At 44.6% G+C, this 27,494-nt stretch overlaps 1 protein-coding gene across 1 annotated transcript; it reads right to left on the minus strand.

The window, feature by feature from the left end:
- Positions 1–255: 255 nt before the first annotated feature.
- LOC139398490 (serine incorporator 5-like) lies at positions 256–26,844 on the minus strand (the record flags this gene model as incomplete). Its single annotated transcript, XM_071144438.1, has 6 exons — positions 26,415–26,844; positions 18,391–18,558; positions 15,027–15,205; positions 9,828–9,907; positions 7,723–7,816; positions 256–467 (listed from the first exon to the last, which is right to left on the minus strand). Coding segments are annotated over exons 1-6 (799 nt in total), but the record flags the coding sequence as incomplete, so codon positions are not given.
- Positions 26,845–27,494: the final 650 nt, after the last annotated feature.

Genomic DNA, 27,494 nt, shown 5'->3' on the forward strand with positions numbered 1-27,494 from the left:
TGTCAGCTTTAAGCGCTTACTGGATGACACCATGGGTCTGTGTCTGTACTAACCCTTTACGGGGCTAAAAGACATCCTGATGAAATAATACCATGTGTGTGTTCACGTGCGTGTGTGCGTCCATTCGAGAGAAAGGGAGTGTGTGTGTATGTGTATGCCATGTGCATTAGTGTGTCCACATCTTTGTGTGTGTTTGTACACGCATATATGTGTGTGAGAGAGAGCCAGAATGTGTGTGTGCGTGCGACTGCTCACTCTGCTGTACACAGGGCGTGACGGCGATGAAGGACATGATGCCACACAGGGTCAGGTTGGTCCACAGCAGGACCTTGTTGGACTGGCAGGCGGTGGGGTGGGTGTAGTACTTATACATGAAGGTGAAGGCCATGGTGGCGATGCTGTAGAAGAACAGGGTGGCACACATCACCGCCAGGTACCAGCGCTTGTCCTCTGCCGCTCCTGTTAACCTGAGAGGAGAATCCAGAAATACACACATCACCATCAACCAGAAGGGAGAATCCAGAAATACACACATCACCATCAACCTGAGAGGACAATCCAGAAATACACACATCACCATCAACCTGAAGGGAGAATCCAGAAATACACACATCACCATCAACCAGAGAGGAGAATCCAGAAATACACACATCACCATCAACCAGAGAGGACAATCCAGAAATACACACATCACCATCAACCAGAAGGGAGAATCCAGAAATACACACATCACCATCAACCAGAAGGGAGAATCCAGAAATACACACATCACCATCAACCAGAAAGGAGAATCCAGAAATACACACAATCACCATCAACCTGAGAGGAGAATCCAGAAATACACACATCACCATCAACCTGAAGGGAGAATCCAGAAATACACACATCACCATCAACCTGAGAGGACAATCAAGAAATACACACATCACCGTCAACCTGAGAGGAGAATCCAGAAATACACACATCACCATCAACCTGAAGGGAGAATCCAGAAATACACACATCACCATCAACCTGAGAGGACAATCCAGAAATACACACATCACCATTAACCAGAGAGGATAATCCAGAAATACACACATCACCATCAACCTGAGAGGAGAATCTAGAAATACACACATCACCATCAACCAGAGAGGATAATCCAGAAATACACACATCACCATCAACCTGAGAGGAGAATCCAGAAATACACACATTACTGTTAACCTGAGAGGAGAATCCAGAAATACACACATCACCATTAACCAGAGAGGATAATCCAGAAATACACACATCACCATCAACCTGAGAGGAGAATCTAGAAATACACACATCACCATCAACCAGAGAGGAGAATCCAGAAATACACACATTGATATGTAACTGAGTAACCTAGGGTGGTCTAGCGGTCTAAGCCGCTGCCTCCGGAACACAAATACCGCCCCAGATTTCAACGCACTAGCCAAAGCAGTGTTCTAGCCAATTGCTCAATAAAAACCATGGTCTTGGTTAAGCAAGGGTCATAGTTACGCAGGGTGACTTGAGTGCCCAATGCTTGCTCTGGTGCAGCCAACATACTATAAAACCTAATAACATCATATTAATTGTAGAGTCGTGCAGTTGACTGATGAAAGGTTTATGACACTTAAATACATAAACACATACCCACCAGCAACCTTCACTACCATCATAAAGTGCTCATTCAATTGGCTCATGACAGATTGATGGATATTAAATGGATATTAAAATTGTTGTTTAAAATAACATTACGTTGGTAAATTGAAATAACATCTGGATGCCCATTGCCTAATGGGAAATTTGACAGATCCTCTCTCCTCTCTTCCCCATCCTCTCCTCTCCTCTATTCCCTCTCCTCTGTTCCCTCTCCTCTCTTCTCTCCTATATTTCCTCTCCTCTGTTCCCTCTCCTCTCCTCTATTCCCTCTCCTCTGTTCCCTCTCTCCTCTCCTCTATTCCCTCTCCTCTGTTCCCTCTCCTCTCCTCTATTCCCTCTCCTCTATTCCCTCTCCTCTCTTCTCCTCTCCTCTCCTCTGTTCCCTCTCTTCTCCTCTTCTTTCCTCTATTCCCTCTCCTCTCTCCTATATTCCCTCTCCTCTCCTCTATTCCCTCTCCTCTATTCCCTCTCCTCTCTCCTATATTCCCTCTCCTCTCCTATATTCCCTCTCCTCTGTTCCCTCTCTCCTCTCCTCTATTCCCTCTCCTCTCCTCTATTCCCTCTCCTCTGTTCCCTCTCGCCTCTCCTCTATTCCCTCTCCTCTGTTCCCTCTCTCCTCTCCTCTATTCCCTCTCCTCTGTTCCCTCTCCTCTCCTCTATTCCCTCTCCTCTATTCCCTCTCCTCTCTTCTCCTCTCCTCTCCTCTGTTCCCTCTCTTCTCCTCTTCTTTCCTCTATTCCCTCTCCTCTCTCCTATATTCCCTCTCCTCTCCTCTATTCCCTCTCCTCTATTCCCTCTCCTCTCTCCTATATTCCCTCTCCTCTCCTATATTCCCTCTCCTCTGTTCCCTCTCTCCTCTCCTCTATTCCCTCTCCTCTCCTCTATTCCCTCTCCTCTGTTCCCTCTCGCCTCTCCTCTATTCCCTCTCCTCTGTTCCCTCTCCTCTCCTCTATTCCCTCTCCTCTCTTCCCTCTCTCCTCTCCTCTATTCCCTCTCATCTGTTCCCTCTCATCTCTCCTCTCCTCTATTCCCTCCTCTATTCCCTCTCCTCTCTTCCCTCTCCTCCCTCTCCTCTCTTCCCTCTCCTCTCCTCTATTCCCTCTCCTCTCCTCTCCTCTCCTCTATTCCCTCTCCTCTGTTCCCTCTCTTCTCCTCTTCTTTCCTATATTCCCTCTCCTCTATTCCCTCTCCTCTATTCCCTCTCCTCTCTCCTATATTCCCTCTCCTCTCTTCTCTCCTATATTCCCTCTCCTCTCCTCTATTCCCTCTCCTCTGTTCCCTCTCTCCTCTCCTCTATTCCCTCTCCTCTGTTCCCTCTCTCCTCTCCTCTATCCCCTCTCTTCTGTTCCCTCTCCTCTCTCCTCTCCTATATTCCCTCTCCTCTGTTCCCTCTCCTCTCTCCTCTCCTATATTCCCTCTCCTCTGTTCCCTCTCCTCCTCCTCTCCCTCTCCTCTCTCTCCTCTCCTCTATTCCCTCTCTCCTCTCCTCTATTCCCTCTCCTCTGTTCCCTCTTCTCTCTCCTCTCCTCTATTCCCTCTCCTCTATTCCCGCTCCTCTGTTCCCTCTCCTCTCCTCTATTCCCTCTCCTCTGTTCCCTCTCCTCGCTCCTCTCCTCGCTCCTCTCCTCTATTCCCTCTCCTCTATTCCCTCTCCTCTGTTCCCTCTCTCCTCTCCTCTCCTCTATTCCCTCTCCTCTGTTCCCTCTCCTCGCTCCTCTCCTCTATTCCCTCTCCTCTGTTCCCTCTCTCCTCTCCTCTATTCCCTCTCCCCTGTTCCCTCTCCTCTCTCCTTTCCTCTATTCCCTCTCTTCTCTTCCCTCACTTCGACTCTCCTTTCCTCTATTCCCTCTCCTCTGTTCCCTCTCCTCTCTCCTCTATTCCCTCTCCTCTGTTCCCTCTCCTCTCCTATTCCCTCTCCTCTGTTCCCTCTCCTCTCTATTCTCCTCTATTCACTCTCCTCTGTTCCCTCTCCGTTCTCCTCTCCTCTATTCCCTCTCTTCTCTTCCCTCACTTCGACTCTCCTTTCCTCTATTCCCTCTCCTCTGTTCCCTCTCCCCTCTCCTCTCCTCTATTCCCTCTCCTCTGTTCCCTCTCCTCTCTCCTATTCCCTCTCCTCTCTCTCCTCTCTCCTATTCCCTCTCCTCTGTTCCCTCTCCTCTCTCTTCTCCTCTATTCCCTCTCCTCTCTCCTCTCCTCTATTCCCTCTCCTCTCTTCCCTCTCTTCCCCTTTCTCTCCATTCCCCTTTTCTGAAACTCAATCTTTTTCCACTCAAAAACCCAGCATCCCTGACCTGCACACCCTGAGAGAGACAGACTCAACAGACAGGGCAGCTGGTTTAGGTCATTGACAGGGCAGCTGGTTTAGGTCAGTGACAGAGCAGCTGGTTTAGGTCATTAACAGGGCAGCTGGTTTAGATCATTAACAGGGCAGCTGGTTTAGATCATTGACAGGACAGCTGGTTTAGGTCAGTGACAGGGCAGCTGGTTTAGGTCAGTGATAGGGCAGCTGGTTTAGGACAGTGACAGGCCAGCTGGTTTAGGACAGTGACAGGCCAGCTGGTTTAGGTCAGTGACAGGGCAGCTGGTTTAGGTCATTAACAGGGCAGCTGGTTTAGGTCATTGACAGGGCAGCTGGTTTAGGTCAGTGACAGGACAGCTGGTTTAGGTCAGTGACAGGACAGCTGGTTTAAGTCAGTGATAGGACAGCTGGTTTAGGTCAGTGATAGGGCAGCTGGTTTAGGTCAGTGACAGGACAGCTGGTTTAGGTCAGTGATAGGACAGCTGGTTTAGGTCAGTGACAGGACAGCTGGTTTAAGTCAGTGATAGGACAGCTGGTTTAGGTCAGTGATAGGACAGCTGGTTTAGGTCAGTGATAGGACAGCTGGTTTAGGTCAGTGACAGGACAGCTGGTTTAAGTCAGTGATAGGACAGCTGGTTTAGGTCAGTGATAGGGCAGCTGGTTTAGGTCAGTGACAGGACAGCTGGTTTAGGTCAGTGACAGGACAGCTGGTTTAGGTCAGTGATAGGACAGCTGGTTTAGGTCAGTGACAGGACAGCTGGTTTAGGTCAGTGACAGGACAGCTGGTTTAGGTCAGTGATAGGACAGCTGGTTTAGGTCAGTGACAGGACAGCTGGTTTAGGTCAGTGATAGGACAGCTGGTTTAGGTCAGTGATAGGACAGCTGGTTTAGGTCAGTGACAGGACAGCTGGTTTAGGTCAGTGACAGGACAGCTGGTTTAGGTCAGTGACAGGGCAGCTGGTTTAGGTCAGTGACAGGACAGCTGGTTTAGGTCATTGACAGGGCAGCTGGTTTAGGTCAGTGACAGGACTGCTGGTTTAGGTCAGTGATAGGACTGCTGGTTTAGGTCAGTGACAGGACAGCTGGTTTAGGTCAGTGACAGACAGGGCAGCTGGTTTAGGTCAGTGATAGGGCAGCTGGTTTAGGTCAGTGATAGGACAGCTGGTTTAGGTCAGTGACAGGACAGCTGGTTTAGGTCAGTGATAGGACAGCTGGTTTAGGTCAGTGATAGGGCAGCTGGTTTAGGTCAGTGACAGGACAGCTGGTTTAGGTCAGTGATAGGGCAGCTGGTTTAGGTCAGTGACAGGACAGCTGGTTTAGGTCAGTGATAGGACAGCTGGTTTAGGTCAGTGACAGGGCAGCTGGTTTAGGTCAGTGACAGGACAGCTGGTTTAGGTCAGTGACAGGACAGCTGGTTTAGGTCAGTGATAGGACAGCTGGTTTAGGTCAGTGACAGGACAGCTGGTTTAGCTCATTGACAGGGCAGCTGGTTTAGGTCAGTGACAGGACTGCTGGTTTAGGTCAGTGATAGGGCAGCTGGTTTAGGTCAGTGACAGGGCAGCTGGTTTAGGTCAGTGACAGGACTGCTGGTTTAGGTCGGTGATAGGGCAGCTGGTTTAGGTCAGTGACAGACAGGGCAGCTGGTTTAGGTCAGTGATAGGGCAGCTGGTTTAGGTCAGTGACAGGGCAGCTGGTTTAGGTCAGTGACAGGGCAGCTGGTTTAGGTCAGTGACAGGACTGCTGGTTTAGGTCAGTGACAGACAGGGCAGCTGGTTTAGGTCAGTGACAGACAGGGCAGCTGGTTTAGGTCAGTGACAGGGCAGCTGGTTTAGGTCAGTGACAGGACAGCTGGTTTAGGTCAGTGACAGGACAGCTGGTTTAGGTCAGTGATAGGACAGCTGGTTTAGGTCAGTGACAGGACAGCTGGTTTAGGTCAGTGATAGGACAGCTGGTTTAGGTCAGTGACAGGACAACTGGTTTAGGTCAGTGACAGGGCAGCTGGTTTAGGTCAGTGACAGGACAGCTGGTTTAGGTCAGTGACAGGGCAGCTGGTTTAGGTCAGTGACAGGACAGCTGGTTTAGGTCAGTGATAGGGCAGCTGGTTTAGGTCAGTGACAGGGCAGCTGGTTTAGGTCAGTGATAGGACAGCTGGTTTAGGTCAGTGATAGGGCAGCTGGTTTAGGTCAGTGATAGGACAGCTGGTTTAGGTCAGTGACAGGACAGCTGGTTTAGGTCAGTGATAGGGCAGCTGGTTTAGGTCAGTGACAGGGCAGCTGGTTTAGGTCAGTGACAGAGGGCTCTATTCAGTCTGTATCAGTGAGGCGGTACAGATTGCGCAATAGAAAATGTAAAGATCATTGCCGATTGAGCAGACATATGCAGCACATTTCCCTTAAATTTCAATAACGCTGTAAAGCTGAACTTCCACCATACGAGAGAGAGAGAGAAAAACAGAAAGGGAGAGAGGAGAGAGAAACAGAAAGGGAGAGGGGAGAGAGAAAGAGAGAGAGAAACAGAAAGGGGGCGAGAGAGAGAGTGAAACAGAAAGGGGGCGAGAGAGAGAGAGAAACAGAAAGGGAGAGGGGAGAGAGAAGGAAAGACGGAGGAGAGAGAGCGAGAGAACAAATAAGAGAAGTTGGACAGAGAGATGGGATGGAGGGAGAGATGAAAAAGCTACAGAGAGAGAGAGAGGGTAAGAAGTAGTAGTGTTGTTTGAGGCCCTCCCTTTGAGGACAGTTTTTATTAAAACAAGTCTGTTGGATTTATACAGCGATGTTGGAGAGGGGAGGAGAGGTGGAGCAGAGGAGACAGATAGCAGGCCAGTGAGGGACTGAGCAGGGCAGTCAAAGTGATATGCTACATACTCTATGCTACATGTGTAGCACAGGATAATGGTGAGGGGAGGATGGCTTCTAACTATGGCTGGAATAGAGTGAATGGAGTGGTGTCAAACTCATGGAAACCATGTGTTTGACACATTGAATTAATTCCATTCCAGCCATTACTATAAGCCCGTCCTTCCCAATTAAGGTGCCAGTAGCCACCTGTGATGTATAGGAAGTAAAGGATATGTAATTGTGCTGCACCCTTGTGCCCAGACCATGCCTTCTGAACTGCCCCTTAAAGTTGCATTGCATTGAGTTGAATCATGAGTTACAGACGACCCTGAATGGGAGAAATGGAAACCCTAGCCCACTGCAGCAGCTGCAGAGGAGAGGAGCAGCTCCTAGCTGAAACAGATCAGTACAAGGTAACGTCCAGTCAAACTGCAGCTCCTAGCTGAAACAGATCAGTACAGGGTAACGTCCAGTCAAACTGCAGCTCCTAGCTGAAACAGATCAGTACAAGGTAACGTCCAGTCAAACTGCAGCTCCTAGCTGAAACAGATCATTACAGGGTAACGTCCAGTCAAACTGCAGCTCCTAGCTGAAACAGATCAGTACAGGGTAACGTCCAGTCAAACTGCAGCTCCTAGCTGAAACAGATCAGTACAGGGTAACGTCCAGTCAAACTGCAGCTCCTAGCTGAAACAGATCAGTACAGGGTAACGTCCAGTCAAACTGCAGCTCCTAGCTGAAACAGATCAGTACAGGGTAACGTCCAGTCGAACTGCAGCTCCTAGCTGAAACAGATCAGTACAAGGTAACGTCCAGTCAAACTTGCGCTTCTATGGTTGGAGGATGTGGCCTGTCCTTCTCCAGCACAAGGACCCCCCCCCCCCCCCCCACACACACACACAGCTCTCCCTGCTCTCCCTCCCCTCTCACCAGTTCTTGTTCCAGGTGTGGGCAAATGCTGTGATGAGACTGAGTTGGATGAGGATGAAGGCAAATCCTCCCACCACGCCTACGTAGTGCCAGGCTGGGAGAGAGAGAGAGAAATGGAAAGAGAGAGACAGACAGAGAGAAACAAAAAGACAGACAGAAAGAAACAGGTTTGCTGTCTAACTCACTTGATGCAGGCCCATTCTGAATGTGTGTATAGTCCAAATGTACTTTTTAAATTAAATATAGGCATACGTACCAGTCAAAAGTTTGGACACAACACATTCAAGGGTTTTTCTTTATTTTTACTATTTTCTACTTTGTATAATATAGTGAAGACATTAAAATTATGAAATAACACATATGGAATCATGTAGTAACACAAAATAAATGTAAAAAAAAATCTAAATATAATCTCTATTTGAGATTATTCAAAGTAGCCCCCCTTTGCCTTGATGGCAGCTTTGTACACTCTTGGCATTCTCTCAACCAGCTTCATGATGTCGTCACCTGGAGTGCATTTCAATTAACAGGTGTGCCTTGTTAAGAGTTAATTAGTGGAATTTATTACCTTCTTAATGCATTTGAGACAATCAGTTGTGTTGTGACAAGGTGTGGGGGGTATACAGAAGATAGCCCTATTTGGTAAAAGACCAAGTCCATGTTATGGCAAGAACAGCTCAAATAAGCAAAGAGAAACGACAGTCCATCCTTACTTTAAGACATGAAGGTCAAAAAAGTTTATTCAAGTGCAGTCGCAAAATCCATCAAGCGCTATGATGAAACTGGCTCTTATGAGGACAGCCACAGGAAAGGAAGACCCAGAGTTACCTCTGCTGCAGAGGATAAGTAAATTTGAGTTACCAGCCTCAGAAATTGCAGCCCAAATAAATGCTTCACAGAGTTCAAGTAACAGACACATCTCAACATCAACTGTTCAGACGGGACTGCGTGAATCAGGCCTTCGTGGTCGAATTTCTGCAAAGAAACCACTACTAAAGGACACCAATAATAAGAAGAGACTTGTTTGAGCCAAGAAACACGAGCAACAGACATTGAAAATATGTCCTTTGGTCTGATGAGTCCAAATTTGAGATTTTTGGTTCCAATCGCTGTGTCTTTGTGAGACACAGAGTAGGTGAACGGATGATCTCTGCATGTGTGGTTCCCACCATGAAGCATGGAGGAGGAGGTGTGATTGTGTTGGGGTGTTTTGCTGGTGACACTGTCAGTGATTTATTAAGAATTCAAGGCACACTTAACCAGCATGGCTACCACAGCATTCTGCAGCGATTTGCCATCCTACCTGGTTTGCACTTAGTGGAACTATCATTTGTTTTTCAACAGGACAATCACCCAACCGCAACCCAATTGAGATGGTTTGGGATGAGTTGAACTTCAGAGTGAAGGAAAAGCAGCCAACAAGTGCTCAGCATATGTGGGAACTCCTTCAATACTGTTGTAAACCATTCTTCATGAAGCTGGTTGAGAGAATGCCAAGAGTGTGCAAAGCTATCGTCAAGGCAAAGGTTGGCGACTTTGAAGAATCTAAAATATAAAATATATTTTGATTTGTTTAACACTTTTTTTGGTTACTACATGATTCCATATGTGTTATTTCATAGTTTTGATGTCTTCACTATTGTACAATGTAGAAAATATTTTTAAAAAAGAAAGATAAACCCTTGAATGAGTAGGTGTGTCCAAACTTTTGACTGGTACTGTATATGAGAGTGTTTTCTTATGTGTGTGTTGCAAAACACAGTTCCTCATCAATAATAACATACTGTAGTCATCTATTAAATAATGAACTTATAGCACAGAAGATTCTGAGGCAGAGGAACAGCCATAAAACATGTAGAATCTGAAATCAGTTACTGTGTCACGATGAGATTTACTGCTGCTAGCACAACACTATCCAACCACAGAGAAATTTATGGTGGCTTGACTGCAGGGTGAATCTCGTGAGATGATGAGTAGGTCTACAGTGCCCCCTATCGGTATTGAAATATAACTGCACCTATTGCTTTCAGCTAGGGCAATTCTGTGTTGAAAGTTTAGCAATGTATTCTAAGAGGGAATCTTGATTGTGTGTCCAGGCTGCTCACCATGCAGGAAGGACTCGGTAGGGATGAAGAAGGCAGCAGTACACATCCCAAGCAGGGTGATGAACTTCAGAAACCAGAACCTGCATTTGGACCAGAGAGGACCAGTTATATGGTTGTATGCCTAACATTCGCATAATAACATGTTTTTGATATGTTTGTTTGAAACCACCTAGGGACAACTACCCACCTACAATATATACTGCCCTACATACAGAGGACGTGCAGACGAAGAGCATCTTCGTTAAGAAGCTGCATGACACAAGGGAAGTGAATGGAGGAATAGCTGAGTAGGCAGGTCTAAGGGAAGTGAAGCTGTAATCACCTTGTATAGTCTTGATCGATTACAGTATTTCAAACCTGTACAGGTCAAAACACTGATCTCAAGTTAGGATTCTGCCCCTAGTGCGCACTGAGAAGTGCCCAGGAGTTCCAGGGCCCTGTGGCTGACTGTCTGGCTTCTCATTAATAAGAGCCTTATGGGAGATATGCCACAGAGGGCCAGCTAGAGGCCATGCGTATCTCAAAGGGTAACCCTCCCATCCCCAACCCCCCCTAGAGCGCATCACTGCTCTATTCAACCCACCTAGAGCCCGTCACTGCTCTATTCAACCCACCTAGAGCGCATCACTGCTCTAATTAACCCCCCTAGAGCGCATCACTGCTCTAATTACCCCCCCTAGAGCGCATCACTGCTTTATTCAACCCCCCTAGAGCCCGTTACTGCTCTAATTAACCCCCCTAGAGCGCATCACTGCTCTATTCAACCCCCCTAGAGCGTGTCACTGCTCTAATCAACCCCCCTAGAGCGCGTCACTGCTCTAATTAACCCCCCTAGAGCCCGTCACTGCTCTATTCAACCCCCCCTAGAGCGCGTCACTGCTCTATTCAACCCACCTAGAGCGTATCACTGCTCTAATTAACCCCCCTAGAGCCCGTCACTGCTCTAATTAACCCCCCTAGAGCGCGTCACTGCTCTAATTAACCCCCTAGAGTGTGTCACTGCTCTAATTACCCCCCCTAGAGTGTGTCACTGCTCTAATTAACCCCCCTAGAGTGTGTCACTAATCTAATTAACCCCCCTAGACCCCGTCACTGCTCTAATTAACCCCCCTAGAGCGCATCACTGCTCTATTCAACCCCCCTAGAGCGTGTCACTGCTCTAATCAACCCCCCTAGAGCGCGTCACTGCTCTAATTAACCCCCCTAGAGCCCATCACTGCTCTATTCAACCCCCCCTAGAGCGCGTCACTGCTCTATTCAACCCACCTAGAGCGTATCACTGCTCTAATTAACCCCCCTAGAGCCCGTCACTGCTCTAATTAACCCCCCTAGAGCGTGTCACTGCTCTAATTAACCCCCATAGAGCACGTCACTGCTCTAATTAACCCCCCTAGAGCGTGTCACTGCTCGAATGAACACCCCTAGAGCGCATCACTGCTATAACCAACCCCCCTAGAGCGTGTCACTGCTCTAATCAACCTCCCTAGAGCGTGTCACTGCTCTAATCAACCCCCCTAGAGCGTGTCACTGCTCTAATCAACCCCCCTAGAGCGTGTCACTGCTCTAATCAACCCCACTAGAGCGTGTCACTGCTCTAATCAACCCCCCTAGAGCGCGTCACTGCTCTAATCAACCCCCCTAGAGCGTGTCACTGCTCTAATCAACCCCCTAGAGCGCATCACTGCTCTAATCAACCCCCCTAAGAGAGCGTCACTGCTCTAATTACCCCCCCTAGAGCGTGTCACTGCTCTAATTAACCCCCCTAGAGCTCGTCACTGCTCTAATTAACGCCCTAGAGCGTGTCACTGCTCTAATTAACCCCCCTAGAGCCCGTCACTGCTCTAATTAACCCCCCTAGAGCGTGTCACTGCTCTAATTAACCCCCATAGAGCACGTCACTGCTCTAATTAACCCCCCTAGAGCGCGTCACTGCTCGAATTAACACCCCTAGAGCGCATCACTGCTATAACCAACCCCCCTAGAGCGTGTCACTGCTCTAATTAACCTCCCTAGAGCGTGTCACTGCTCTAATCAACCCCCCTAGAGCGCGTCACTGCTCTAATCAACCCCCCTAGAGCGAGTCACTGCTCTAATCAACCCCCCTAGAGCGCATCACTGCTCTAATCAACCCCCCTAAGAGAGCGTCACTGCTCTAATCAACCCCCCTAGAGCGTGTCACTGCTCTAATCAACCCCCCTAGAGCGTGTCACTGCTCTAATCAACCCCACTAGAGCGTGTCACTGCTCTAATCAACCCCCTAGAGCGCGTCACTGCTCTAATCAACCCCCCTAGAGCGCATCACTGCTCTAATCAACCCCCCTAGAGCGTGTCACTGCTCTAATCAACCCCCTAGAGCGTGTCACTGCTCTAATTAACCCCCCTCGAGCGCGTCACTGCTCTAATTAACGCCCTAGAGCATGTCACTGCTCTAATTAACCCCCCTAGAGCGCGTCACTGCTCTAATTAACCCCCCTAGAGCGCGTCACTGCTCTAACCCCCCTAGAGCGAGTCACTAGTCTAATTAACCCCCCTAGAGCGTGTCACTGCTCTAATCAACCCCCCTAGAGCGTGTCACTGCTCTAATCAACCCCCCAGAGCGTGTCACTGCTCTAATCAACCCCCCTAGAGCGCGTCACTGCTCTAATCAACCCCCCTAGAGCGCGTCACTGCTCTAATCAACCCCCCTAAAGAGTGTCACTGCTCTAATCAACCCCCCTAGAGCATGTCACTGCTCTAATCAACCCCCCTAGAGCGCGTCACTGCTCTAATTAACCCCCCTAGAGCGTGTCACTGCTCTAATCAACCCCCCTAGAGCGTGTCACTGCTCTAATCAACCCCCCTAGAGCGCGTCACTGCTCTAATCAACCCCCCTAGAGCGCGTCACTGCTCTAATCAACCCCCCTAAAGAGTGTCACTGCTCTAATCAACCCCCCTAGAGCGTGTCACTGCTCTAATCAACCCCCCTAGAGCGAGTCACTAGTCTAATTAACCCCCCTAGAGCGTGTCACTGCTCTAATCAACCCCCCAGAGCGTGTCACTGCTCTAATCAACCCCCCTAGAGCGCGTCACTGCTCTAATCAACCCCCCTAGAGCGCGTCACTGCTCTAATCAACCCCCCTAAAGAGTGTCACTGCTCTAATCAACCCCCCTAGAGCGTGTCACTGCTCTAATCAACCCCCCTAGAGCGCGTCACTGCTCTAATTAACCCCCCTAGAGCCCATCACTGCTCTATTCAACCCCCCCTAGAGCGCGTCACTGCTCTATTCAACCCACCTAGAGCGTATCACTGCTCTAATTAACCCCCCTAGAGCCCGTCACTGCTCTAATTAACCCCCCTAGAGCGTGTCACTGCTCTAATTAACCCCCATAGAGCACGTCACTGCTCTAATTAACCCCCCTAGAGCGTGTCACTGCTCGAATGAACACCCCTAGAGCGCATCACTGCTATAACCAACCCCCCTAGAGCGTGTCACTGCTCTAATCAACCTCCCTAGAGCGTGTCACTGCTCTAATCAACCCCCCTAGAGCGTGTCACTGCTCTAATCAACCCCCCTAGAGCGTGTCACTGCTCTAATCAACCCCACTAGAGCGTGTCACTGCTCTAATCAACCCCCCTAGAGCGCGTCACTGCTCTAATCAACCCCCCTAGAGCGTGTCACTGCTCTAATCAACCCCCTAGAGCGCGTCACTGCTCTAATCAACCCCCCTAAGAGAGCGTCACTGCTCTAATTACCCCCCCTAGAGCGTGTCACTGCTCTAATTAACCCCCCTAGAGCTCGTCACTGCTCTAATTAACGCCCTAGAGCGTGTCACTGCTCTAATTAACCCCCCTAGAGCCCGTCACTGCTCTAATTAACCCCCCTAGAGCGTGTCACTGCTCTAATTAACCCCCATAGAGCACGTCACTGCTCTAATTAACCCCCCTAGAGCGCGTCACTGCTCAAATTAACACCCCTAGAGCGCATCACTGCTATAACCAACCCCCCTAGAGCGTGTCACTGCTCTAATTAACCTCCCTAGAGCGTGTCACTGCTCTAATCAACCCCCCTAGAGCGCGTCACTGCTCTAATCAACCCCCCTAGAGCGAGTCACTGCTCTAATCAACCCCCCTAGAGCGCATCACTGCTCTAATCAACCCCCCTTAGAGAGCGTCACTGCTCTAATCAACCCCCCTAGAGCGTGTCACTGCTCTAATCAACCCCCCTAGAGCGTGTCACTGCTCTAATCAACCCCACTAGAGCGTGTCACTGCTCTAATCAACCCCCTAGAGCGCGTCACTGCTCTAATCAACCCCCCTAGAGCGCATCACTGCTCTAATCAACCCCCCTAGAGCGTGTCACTGCTCTAATCAACCCCCTAGAGCGTGTCACTGCTCTAATTAACCCCCCTAGAGCCCGTCACTGCTCTAATTAACGCCCTAGAGCATGTCACTGCTCTAATTAACCCCCCTAGAGCGCGTCACTGCTCTAATTAACACACTAGAGCGCGTCACTGCTCTAATTAACCCCCCTAGAGCGCGTCACTGCTCTAACCCCCCTAGAGCGAGTCACTAGTCTAATTAACCCCCCTAGAGCGTGTCACTGCTCTAATCAACCCCCCTAGAGCGTGTCACTGCTCTAATCAACCCCCCAGAGCGTGTCACTGCTCTAATCAACCCCCCTAGAGCGCGTCACTGCTCTAATCAACCCCCCTAGAGCGCGTCACTGCTCTAATCAACCCCCCTAAAGAGTGTCACTGCTCTAATCAACCCCCCTAGAGCATGTCACTGCTCTAATCAACCCCCCTAGAGCGCGTCACTGCTCTAATTAACCCCCCTAGAGCGTGTCACTGCTCTAATCAACCCCCCTAGAGCGTGTCACTGCTCTAATCATCCCCCCTAGAGCGTGTCACTGCTCTAATCAACCCCCCTAGAGCGTGTCACTGCTCTAATCAACAGCACAGCAGTGGACAGTATCACAAGCTGGTTAAAAAAAGGACACTGGTGCATTGGTCAGGCAGGTGAGGAATAGGCCCACGTAGCCTCAAATAGACTTGTTGATATTGACAATAGTACTGTACTAGTGGGACAGGTGTTACACGATGTATTAGCACAAAACACAGTGGTATTACATGTAGAACGCAAACTTTCATTCACATATACGCCATGGTAGTTCTCCTGCGTCTCCCCAATATAAATTAACCTTCAGGGCTACTGCTGACCCATTGTGGATGAGCGCTCTGAAGTCCTGGCTGGACTTGACATCGATGAGGAACAACGCCATCATCAGGTAGAAGCAGGCAGTGCCGAAGCAGACCCTGTAGACCGCTGAGTAGCCAACCAGCATCTCACAGTGCCCTCCGCCATGGGCCTGGTCACACACCATGTTGAAGAAAGGCACCTGAAACACACAAACACACTCTTTTATGGTGTGTGTGTGTGTGTGTGTGTGTGTGTGTGTGTGTGTGTGTGTGTGTGTGTGTGTGTGTGTGTGTGTGTGTGTGTGTGTGTGTGTGTGTGTGTGTGTGTGTGTGCCCGTTTGTGAGCGTGTGTGTGTGCGTGTGTGTGTATCTCTCTTTTTAAGTGTGTGTGTGTGTGTGTGTACATGCATGTACAGTATATGTGTGTGTAACCTAGAGGTTAGGTAGTGGAAGCCTCCAGGCCTTTCTCTGTCTGTCTTTGGGAGGAAAATAGTGTACTGAAATGATCCTGCAGCCTACTGCATGTATCCTTGGCATAGCGATTAACCAGACACTTATTGAATGTGACATGACACAACAAACAGAACTAGTATTCTCATTGGCACACATTATGAGTGGATTTACACCACAAAAAGTGACAGGGAGAGAGTAGGTATGCATCCCAAATGGCACTCTATTCCCTACATAGTGCACTACCATGGGCCCTGGTCAAAAGCACTAGTAATGTAATTTTGGTAATTTATACTTGAATAACTTTTACAAAATGTATTCATATATAGTTTTTTTATACATCTGTGTCCATATTGTTCATGAGTTTCTAGTGGATAGAACATACGGTTCAAGAGAAAATAGCCTAAATGAATGGGAAAAGCATCTAACCAACAATGGCATTATTTGTAATTAACTCTGCAACTCTTCCAACTGTTTACTTTTTTCACAAGTGTCACCAGTTTGATGCCAAAACACTGACAACAAATAAATACATACTGACATAGTCAAATAAATAGAAGTGTGTAAAAACAAATACAAAGGATATTTCATGCTGAAACCCTCATGTTAAACACTAATGGTATTCACTAAGTTGATGGTTTATATTTAGGATAATGTTTTACAGCTTTGTTGTTCTATTTCTTATTTGAAAATCATCTTATTTAATTAATTCGTAACTGTTACGTGATAAGGCCACAGAGGGCCAGAGATAATTACAGACACCTGTAGTACCCAAAAGGCCCACTTACATGTCTTGTGATAGATTATATCAAATCCTTGAAAGATACCAAAATTCTGGTAGTTCACTAATAAACTCTGAAAGTTTCCAGTGACATACCCTCCCTTTGCAACCCTACTTCTTACTGACTCTTTTTGTGTGTGGATGGGACCAACACTACCTATTGAAACGTACTTAACCGACTTACTACATACTACACTTGCCTGATATCCAAACGGGAATCCATGTTCTGTTTCTCTCCTAAATGTTTCGCTACTACACAATCAAGAAATCAGTCTGGCCCTTGGATGGCACACGTGAGGGTTTGAATGGCACACGTGAGGGTTTGAATGGCACACGTGAGGGTTTGGATGGCACACGTGAGGGTTTGAATGGCACACGTGAGGGTTTGGATGGCACACGTGAGGGTTTGAATGGCACACGTGAGGGTTTGGATGGCACACGTGAGGGTTTGGATGGCACACGTGAGGGTTTGGATGGGACACGTGAGGGTTTGGATGGCACACGTGAGGGTTTGGATGGCACACGTGAGGGTTTGGATGGGACACGTGAGGGTTTGGATGGCACACGTGAGGGTTTGGATGGCACACGTGATGGTTTGGATGGCACACGTGAGGGTTTGGATGGCACACGTGAGGGTTTGGATGGGATGCGTGAGACGTGGGATGGCACACGTGAGGGTTGGATGGGATGCGTGAGGGTTTGGATGGCACACGTGAGGGTTTGGATGGCACACGTGAGGGTTTGGATGGGATGCGTGAGATGTGGGATGGCACACATGAGGGTTTGGATGGGATGCGTGAGACGTGGGATGGCACACGTGAGGGTTTGGATGGGATGCGTGAGATGTGGGATGGCACACGTGAGGGTTTGGATGGGATGCGTGAGACGTGGGATTGCACACGTGAGGGTTTGGATGGGATGCGTGAGACGTGGGATGGCACACGTGAGGGTTTGGATGGGATGCGTGAGACGTGGGATGGCACACGTGAGGGTTTGGATGGGATGCGTGAGACGTGGGATGGGACACGTGAGGGTTTGGATGGCACATGTGAGGGTTTGGATGGCACACGTGAGGGTTTGGATGGCACACGTGAGGGTTTGGATGGCACACGTGAGGGTTTGGATGGGATGCGTGAGACGTGGGATGGCACACGTGAGGGTTTGGATGGGATGCGTGAGACGTGGGATGGCACACGTGAGGGTTTGGATGGGATGCGTGAGATGTGGGATGGCACACGTGAGGGTTTGGATGGCACACGTGAGGGTTTGGATGGGATGCGTGAGATGTGGGATGGAACACGTGAGGGTTTGGATGGGATGCGTGAGACGTGGGATGGCACACGTGAGGGTTTGGATGGCACACGTGAGGGTTTGGATGGCACACGTGAGGGTTTGGATGGGATGCGTGAGGGTTTGGATGGGATGCGTGAGACGTGGGATGGCACACGTGAGGGTTTGGATGGGATGCGTGAGACATGGGATGGGACACGTGAGGGTTTGGATGGCACATGTGAGGGTTTGGATGGCACACGTGAGGGTTTGGATGGCACACGTGAGGGTTTGGATGGCACACGTGAGGGTTTGGATGGGATGCGTGAGACGTGGGATAGCACACGTGAGGGTTTGGATGGGATGCGTGAGACGTGGGATGGCACACGTGAGGGTTTGGATGGGATGCGTGAGATGTGGGATGGCACACGTGAGGGTTTGGATGGCACACGTGAGGGTTTGGATGGGATGCGTGAGATGTGGGATGGCACACGTGAGGGTTTGGATGGGATGCGTGAGACGTGGGATGGCACACGTGAGGGTTTGGATGGCACACGTGAGGGTTTGGATGGCACACGTGAGGGTTTGGATGGGATGCGTGAGACGTGGGATGGCACACGTGAGGGTTTGGATGGCACACGTGAGGGTTTGGATGGCACACGTGAGGGTTTGGATGGGATGCGTGAGATGTGGGATGGCACACGTGAGGGTTTGGATGGGATGCGTGAGACGTGGGATGGCACACGTGAGGGTTTGGATGGGATGTGTGAGATGTGGGATGGCACACGTGAGGGTTTGGATGGGATGCGTGAGACGTGGATGGCACACGTGAGGGTTTGGATGGGATGTTGATCCCCAAAGGAGGACATGACATCAGACACTCACATTGTCCCGGACAGCCTCGGAGACAGTGCGTGAGAGCATGAGACAGGAGACGGCGCAGGCCATGATGTGGAAGAGTGTGTACATGATCCTCGTGCTGGACGATGACTTCACCGGGGGGCAGAAGGAGCAGCACAGTGAACACGGGGCCGGGCCACAGCAGCAACATATCTGTGGAGAGGAGAGAGATATGTTCACATATATATCTGAGAGGAGAGAGGAGAGGAGAGGAAGAGAGAGAGAGGAGAGAAGATGAGAGAGGGGAGGGGAGGGGGAGAGGAGAGGAGGGTACCTACCTGGAGAGAGGAAGAAACCTATCTGGGGAGCAGAACAAGTGAGGAGTCAGCTCAACAATATAGTGACAATGCTCAATATATCCTAGGAGATGAGGAGAGAGATGCTCAATATACAGTGCCTTGCGAAAGTATTCGGCCCCCTTGAACTTTGCGACCTTTTGCCACATTTCAGGCTTCAAACATAAAGATATAAAACTGTATTTTTTGTGAAGAATCAACAACAAGTGGGACACAATCATGAAGTGGAACGACATTTATTGGATATTTCAAACTTTTTGAACAAATCAAAAACTGAAAAATTGGGCGTGCAAAATTATTCAGCCCCTTTACTTTCAGTACAGCAAACTCTCTCCAGAAGTTCAGTGAGGATCTCTGAATGATCCAATGTTGACCTAAATGACTAATGATGATAAATACAATCCACCTGTGTATAATCAAGTCTCCGTATAAATGCACCTGCACTGTGATAGTCTCAGAGGTCCGTTAAAAGCGCAGAGAGCATCATGAAGAACAAGGAACACACCAGGCAGGTCCGAGATACTGTTGTGAAGAAGTTTAAAGCCGGATTTGTATACAAAAAGATTTCCCAAGCTTTAAACATCCCAAGGAGCACTGTGCAAGCGATAATATTGAAATGGAAGGAGTATCAGACCACTGCAAATCTACCAAGACCTGGCCGTCCCTCTAAACTTTCAGCTCATACAAGGAGAAGACTGATCAGAGATGCAGCCAAGAGGCCCATGATCACTCTGGATGAACTGCAGAGATCTACAGCTGAGGTGGGAGACTCTGTCCATAGGACAACAATCAGTCGTATATTGCACAAATCTGGCCTTTATGGAAGAGTGGCAAGAAGAAAGCCATTTCTTAAAGATATCCATAAAAAGTGTTGTTTAAAGTTTGCCACAAGCCACCTGGGAGACACACCAAACATGTGGAAGAAGGTGCTCTGGTCAGATGAAACCAAAATTGAACTTTTTGGCAACAATGCAAAACGTTATGTTTGGCGTAAAAGCAACACAGCTGAACACACCATCCCCACTGTCAAACATGGTGGTGGCAGCATCATGGTTTGGGCCTGCTTTTCTTCAGCAGGGACAGGGAAGAGCCAAATACAGGACCATTCTGGAAGAAAACCTGATGGAGTCTGCAAAAGACCTGAGACTGGGACGGAGATTTGTCTTCCAACAAGACAATGATCCAAAACATAAAGCAAAATCTACAATGGAATGGTTCAAAAATAAACATATCCAGGTGTTAGAATGGCCAAGTCAAAGTCCAGACCTGAATCCAATCGAGAATCTGTGGAAAGAACTGAAAACTGCTGTTCACAAATGCTCTCCATCCAACCTCACTGAGCTCGAGCTGTTTTGCAAGGAGGAATGGGAAAAAATGTCAGTCTCTCGATGTGCAAAACTGATAGAGACATACCCCAAGTGACTTACAGCTGTAATCGCAGCAAAAGGTGGCGCTACAAAGTATTAACTTAAGGGGGCTGAATAATTTTGCACGCCCAATTTTTCCGTTTTTGATTTGTTCAAAAAGTTTGAAATATCCAATAAATGTCGTTCCACTTCATGATTGTGTCCCACTTGTTGTTGATTCTTCACAAAAAAATACAGTTTTATATCTTTATGTTTGAAGCCTGAAATGTGGCAAAAGGTCGCAAAGTTCCAGGGGGCCGAATACTTTCGCAAGGCACTGTATCTGCGGGAGGCGGAGAGAGGGATTTTCAATATAAATGATATGAGAGCTGTAACTGGGAGGAGGTGAAGAGAGAGATGCTCAATATCTGTGAGGAGATGTGTAAATTCAACAATAAAGGGATTATACTGCATTTAACCAATTGGATCAAATCCTTGGTCATCATCAACCACTCCAACACTCCAACGTCAACATATTTTAATGTTGGAAAGGAGAGGGGTGTTTAGCATATTTTAGGATGGAGTGGAGTCAACATGTCTGTGAATCAGAAGTCAACTGAACATAGCCTTAGTGCTAGACAGAAAGCTACATAACTGAAGGAAGAGAGAGGTGACGAGTGAGTGAGTGAGTGAGTGAGTGAGTGAGTGAGTGAGTGAGTGAGTGAATGAATGACATTGATTATCCCTTAAGAGGAAATTCTTGCCATAACTCACCGAAGGTGCACATAACTGCTTACAAATTCACCAGCATCTAATTCACTGTAGTACCACAGAGAAAACATGACGCTCTCAATAACCAACATTTGTTTATATGAGGGGACACCTTTTACACAGTGAATGAACTCAGTGAACTATTCTCAGAGGAGCTTCACCTTGATATGAGGGTTTTGGGCAGGAGGTTGTTGTGTGTTACATGTGGTTGTTGTGTGTTACAGGTGGTCGTTGCGTGTTACAGGTGGTCGTTGCGTGTTACAGGTGGTCGTTGCGTGTTACAGGTGGTTGTTGTGTGTTACAGGTGGTTGTTGTGTGTTACAGGTGGTTGTTGTGTGTTACAGGTGGTCGTTGCGTGTTACAGGTGGTCGTTGCGTGTTACAGGTGGTCGTTGCGTGTTACAGGTGGTTGTTGTGTGTTACAGGTGGTTGTTGTGTGTTACAGGTGGTTGTTGTGTGTTACAGGTGGTTGTTGCGTGATACAGGTGGCTGTTGCATGTTACAGGTGGTTGTTGTGTGTTACAGGTGGTCGTTGCGTGTTACAGGTGGTCGTTGCGTGTTACAGGTGGTTGTTGTGTGTTACAGGTGGTTGTTGTGTGTTACAGGTGGTTTTTGTGTGTTACAGGTGGTTGTTGCGTGATACAGGTGGTTGTTGCGTGTTACAGGTGGTTGTTGCGTGTTACAGGTGGTCGTTGCATGTTACAGGGGGTCGTTGTGTGTTACAGGTGGTTGAATTTAGTCCAAACACACAGAATATCTGATCCGCCTGGAGTCAAACCAATTTATAGACTAACAGCATTGTACTGTAATACACTGTGTTGAACTGCTTGTCCTGTTTTAAGTCGTTGTTATCTGGGATTTTACTGGGGGTGGGGGGGATACTGGATGAGGGAGGAGTATAAACACAAGCATAGACTGTTTCTTTGATAAACATCCAGAACTGTAGATGAAAGCTATCCTATCTATCGATCGATCTATCTGTATCTCTCTAATTGCTCTAATCTCTCTAATCTACAACAGAAAGCTGGTTCACTAGGTGAGTGTAAACTGTAGAGTGGCTAGGTCATGTTGGATTTGTGGGACAATGACTCACGTCTTTCCAATATGAGATTAACCTGCATTGTTGTATCAAATGTATATCTTGCCAATAACACTTCAGGGTCCAATAGACCTAATATTAATACAGGACACAGTCTCAGGTCTCAAGCGTAGGGGGTGGAGAATGGGGCAAAATAAAACGAGACACAGTATAGACTACTGTACAACGGGTGTATTGATCTCTATCCAACATAGAACACCTGCTGCATTGTAACAGATACTGACATCTGCTAGTTCTGGATCTGATACGTATTAACAACAGGCCAGTTAGGTACAAAACAATAGTCATGAGAAAGTGAAGATGTGTTTTATCACATCAACTATTATGTGTTAAAGTTATGTTTTAACACAACAACTACATTACTATGTTATAACACAACAACGACATTACTATGTTTTAACACAACAACTAATAACTATGTTATAACACAACAACTAATATAACTATGTTTTAACACAACAACTAATATAACTATGTTTTAACACAACAACTAATATAACTATGTTATAACACAACAACTAATATAACTATGTTTTAACACAACAACTAATATAACTATGTTTTAACACAACAACTACATTACTATGTTATAACACAACAACTACATTACTATGTTTTAACACAACAACTACATTACTATGTTATAACACAACAACTACATTACTATGTTATAACACAACAACTAATATAACTGTTTTAACACAACAACTAATATAACTATGTTTTAACACAACAACTAATATAACTATGTTATAACACAACAACTAATATAACTATGTTTTAACACAACAACTAATATAACTATGTTTTAACACAACAACTACATTACTATGTTATAACACAACAACTACATTACTATGTTTTAACACAACAACTACATTACTATGTTATAACACAACAACTACATTACTATGTTATAACACAACAACTAATATAACTATGTTATAACACAACAACTACATTACTATGTTCTAACACAACAACTACATTACTATGTTTTAACACAACAACTAATATAACTATGTTTTAACACAACAACTAATATAACTATGTTATAACACAACAACTAATATAACTATGTTTTAACACAACAACTAATATAACTATGTTTTAACACAACAACTAATATAACTATGTATTAACACAACAACTAATATAACTGTTTTAACACAACAACTACATTATTATGTTATAACACAACAACTAATATAACTATGTTTTAACACAACAACTAATATAACTATGTATTAACACAACAACTAATATAACTATGTTTTAACACAACAACTACATTATTATGTTATAACACAACAACTACATTACTATGTTATAACACAACAACTACATTACTATGTTATAACACAACAACTACATTACTATGTTATAACACAACAACTAATATAACTATGTTTTAACACAACAACTAATATAACTATGTTTTAACACAACAACTAATATAGCTATGTTATAACACAACAACTACATTACTATGTTTTAACACAACAACTACATTACTATGTTTTAACACAACAACTACATTACTATGTTATAACACAACAACTACATTACTATGTTTTAACACAACAACTACATTACTATGTTATAACACAACAACTACATTACTATGTTATAACACAACAACTAATATAACTATGTTTTAACACAACAACTAATATAACTATGTATTAACACAACAACTAATATAACTATGTTTTAACACAACAACTACATTATTATGTTATAACACAACAACTACATTACTATGTTTTAACACAACAACTACATTACTATGTTATAACACAACAACTAATATAACTATGTTTTAACACAACAACTAATATAACTATGTTATAACACAACAACTAATATAACTATGTTATAACACAACAACTAATATAACTATGTATTAACACAACAACTAATATAACTATGTTTTAACACAACAACTACATTACTATGTTTTAACACAACAACTACATTACTATGTTATAACACAACAACTACATTACTATGTTATAACACAACAACTACATTACTATGTTATAACACAACAACTAATATAACTATGTTTTAACACAACAACTACATTATTATGTTTTAACACAACAACTACATTACTATGTTTTAACACAACAACTACATTACTATGTTATAACACAACAACTACATTACTATGTTATAACACAACAACTACATTACTATGTTATAACACAACAACTAATATAACTATGTTTTAACACAACAACTACATTATTATGTTATAACACAACAACTACATTACTATGTTATAACACAACAACTACATTATTATGTTATAACACAACAACTACATTATTATGTTATAACACAACAACTACATTATTATGTTTTAACACAACAACTACATTACTATGTTATAACACAACAACTACATTACTATGTTATAACACAACAACTACATTACTATGTTTTAACACAACAACTACATTACTATGTTATAACACAACAACTACATTACTATGTTATAACACAACAACTAATATAACTATGTTATAACACAACAACTACATTACTATGTTTTAACACAACAACTACATTACTATGTTATAACACAACAACTAATATAACTATGTTATAACACAACAACTACATTACTATGTTTTAACACAACAACTACATTACTATGTTTTAACACAACAACTAATATAACTATGTATTAAAACAACAACTAATATAACTATGTCTTAACACAACAACTAATATAACTATGTATTAAAACAACAACTAATATAACTATGTATTAAAACAACAACTAATATAACTATGTTTTAACACAACAACTAATATAACTATGTATTAAAACAACAACTAATATAACTATGTCTTAACACAACAACTAATATAACTATGTATTAAAACAACAACTAATATAACTATGTATTAAAACAACAACTAATATAACTATGTATTAAAACAACAACTAATATAACTATGTATTAAAACAACAACTAATATAACTATGTTATAACACAACAACTAATATAACTATGTATTAAAACAACAACTACATTACTATGTTATAACACAACAACTACATTACTATGTATTAACACAACAACTACATTACTATGTTTTAACACAACAACTACATTACTATGTTTTAACACAACAACTACATTACTATGTTTTAACACAACAACTAATATAACTATGTTATAACACAACGACTACATTACTATGTTATAACACAACAACTAATATAACTATGTTATAACACAACAACTAATATAACTATGTTATAACACAACAACTAATATAACTATGTTATAACACAACAACTAATATAACTATGTTTTAACACAACAACTAATATAGCTCTGTACAACAACTAATATAACTATGTATTAAAACAACAACTAATATAACTATGTATTAAAACAACAACTAATATAACTATGTTATAACACAACAACTAATATAACTATGTTATAACACAACAACTAATATAACTATGTATTAAAACAACTAATATAACTATGTTATAACACAACAACTAATATAACTATGTTATAACACAACAACTAATATAACTATGTATTAAAACAACAACTAATATAACTATGTTTTAACACAACAACTAATATAGCTATGTATTAAAACAACAACTAATATAACTATGTTATAACACAACAACTAATATAACTATGTATTAAAACAACAACTAATATAACTATGTTTTAACACAACAACTAATATAACTATGTTATAACACAACAACTAATATAACTATGTATTAAAACAACAACTAATATAACTATGTTATAACACAACAACTAATATAACTATGTTATAACACAACAACTAATATTACTATGTTATAACACAACAACTAATATAACTATGTATTAAACAACAACTACATTACTATGTTATAACACAACAACTAATATAACTATGTTATAACACAACAACTAATATTACTATGTTATAACACAACAACTACATTACTATGTTTTAACACAACAACTACATTACTATGTTCTAACACAACAACTACATTACTATGTTATAACACAACAACTAATATAACTATGTTTTAACACAACAACTAATATAACTATGTATTAAAACAACAACTAATATAACTATGTATTAAAACAACAACTAATATAACTATGTATTAAAACAACAACTAATATAACTATGTATTAAAACAACAACTAATATAACTATGTCTTAAACAGAACAACTAATATAACTATGTTATAACACAACAACTAATATAGCTATGATTTAAACACAACAACTAATATAACTATGTCTTAAACAGAACAACTAATATAACTTTGTTTTAACACAACTACTAGCAAACGTATCATGAAAATATGGGACTCAATGTCTTACTAAACAGACAGCAATCCAAACCCATTCTCATTCATGTGTAACGTCTCCATAATTCCTCTTATATGTTCTCTCTTTCCCTCCCGCCAACTCTCTGTCATTCAGGACTCTGTCTCACCTGGTAGGCAAACATGTTGAGGAAGTAGCTGTAGATGCCACTCTGGTGCATCTCCTGGGCTGTCATCCGTTCAGAACCCTCCAAAACGGACAGCTTTGGGTGCTAGATCACAGACCCTGTGAGGATGACGTCCTAAAAGTCCCCAGAAAACGATCCTCTAACATCTAAAACAGTACAAATTGTTTTCCCAAAATAAGTAGCGGCGATACAAAACAAAAGCGCCACTTGTTGTTGTGCCCAACTTCCAACGGGTCAACAGGGTAGTTCTTCCTGAGTTCTTCTCTGCTATATCCTGGATCACATGTAACACAAAGACACATCCAACCAACCTTGCTAAATCTCGGCCTCAACCTCAATCCAACTTCGGGGGGATAGAAAGTGTCCGGGTACTTATTTTACTCATATCCTGTGTGCTCTCTTTTTGCTACTGTGTCGGGCGCTGTCAGAAGAGTTGGAGAGAGAGGTGGTGATGATGAATGCCCTCAACCCCTCCTCCCCCTGCTCCGCTTTACCCTGGCAGATTAGGCAGAGCCAGGGAGAGAGGGAGGCGGGGCATGTGTTAGTCCCATCTGTCCCTCCCTTCCCCCAGGGCCCTTGCTCCACTGCTCCAGAGACAGCCTCCAGGCCACACACACACACACACACACACACACACACACACACACACACACACACACACACACACACACACAGGACATAGCAGCCCCATGGTCACAATAGGCTTGGGCCACGCTGTTCATTGGGTTACATACCCATCAGAATGGAATTACCCGCAAATTACTGTCATGTTCTTTTTACATTTAAGGATGTTATCTGATACCTTCTGCTTTCCTACACAGCACCGCCCACCGCCCCATGGCACCTCCTTGCTAAACTCTGATCCTCCGTGCTTGTCCATAATGGAAAGAGGCCACATCCATAATCCTATCATCATTTTGCTGACCGGCCCAGAAACACAGTACAAGAGGAGTGGGCACAGGCTAGGTCTCTCTCCAGGCAAAAACCTGACGGAACGCAAAATCCATATGTCCATATTTGGTTGATTTTTAGTTGAGTTCTCAACAAACGTGAATTCTATTG

This window comes from Oncorhynchus clarkii, unplaced genomic scaffold (assembly GCF_045791955.1).
Source record: "Oncorhynchus clarkii lewisi isolate Uvic-CL-2024 unplaced genomic scaffold, UVic_Ocla_1.0 unplaced_contig_3748_pilon_pilon, whole genome shotgun sequence".
In the NCBI taxonomy this organism is placed as follows: domain Eukaryota; kingdom Metazoa; phylum Chordata; class Actinopteri; order Salmoniformes; family Salmonidae; genus Oncorhynchus; species Oncorhynchus clarkii.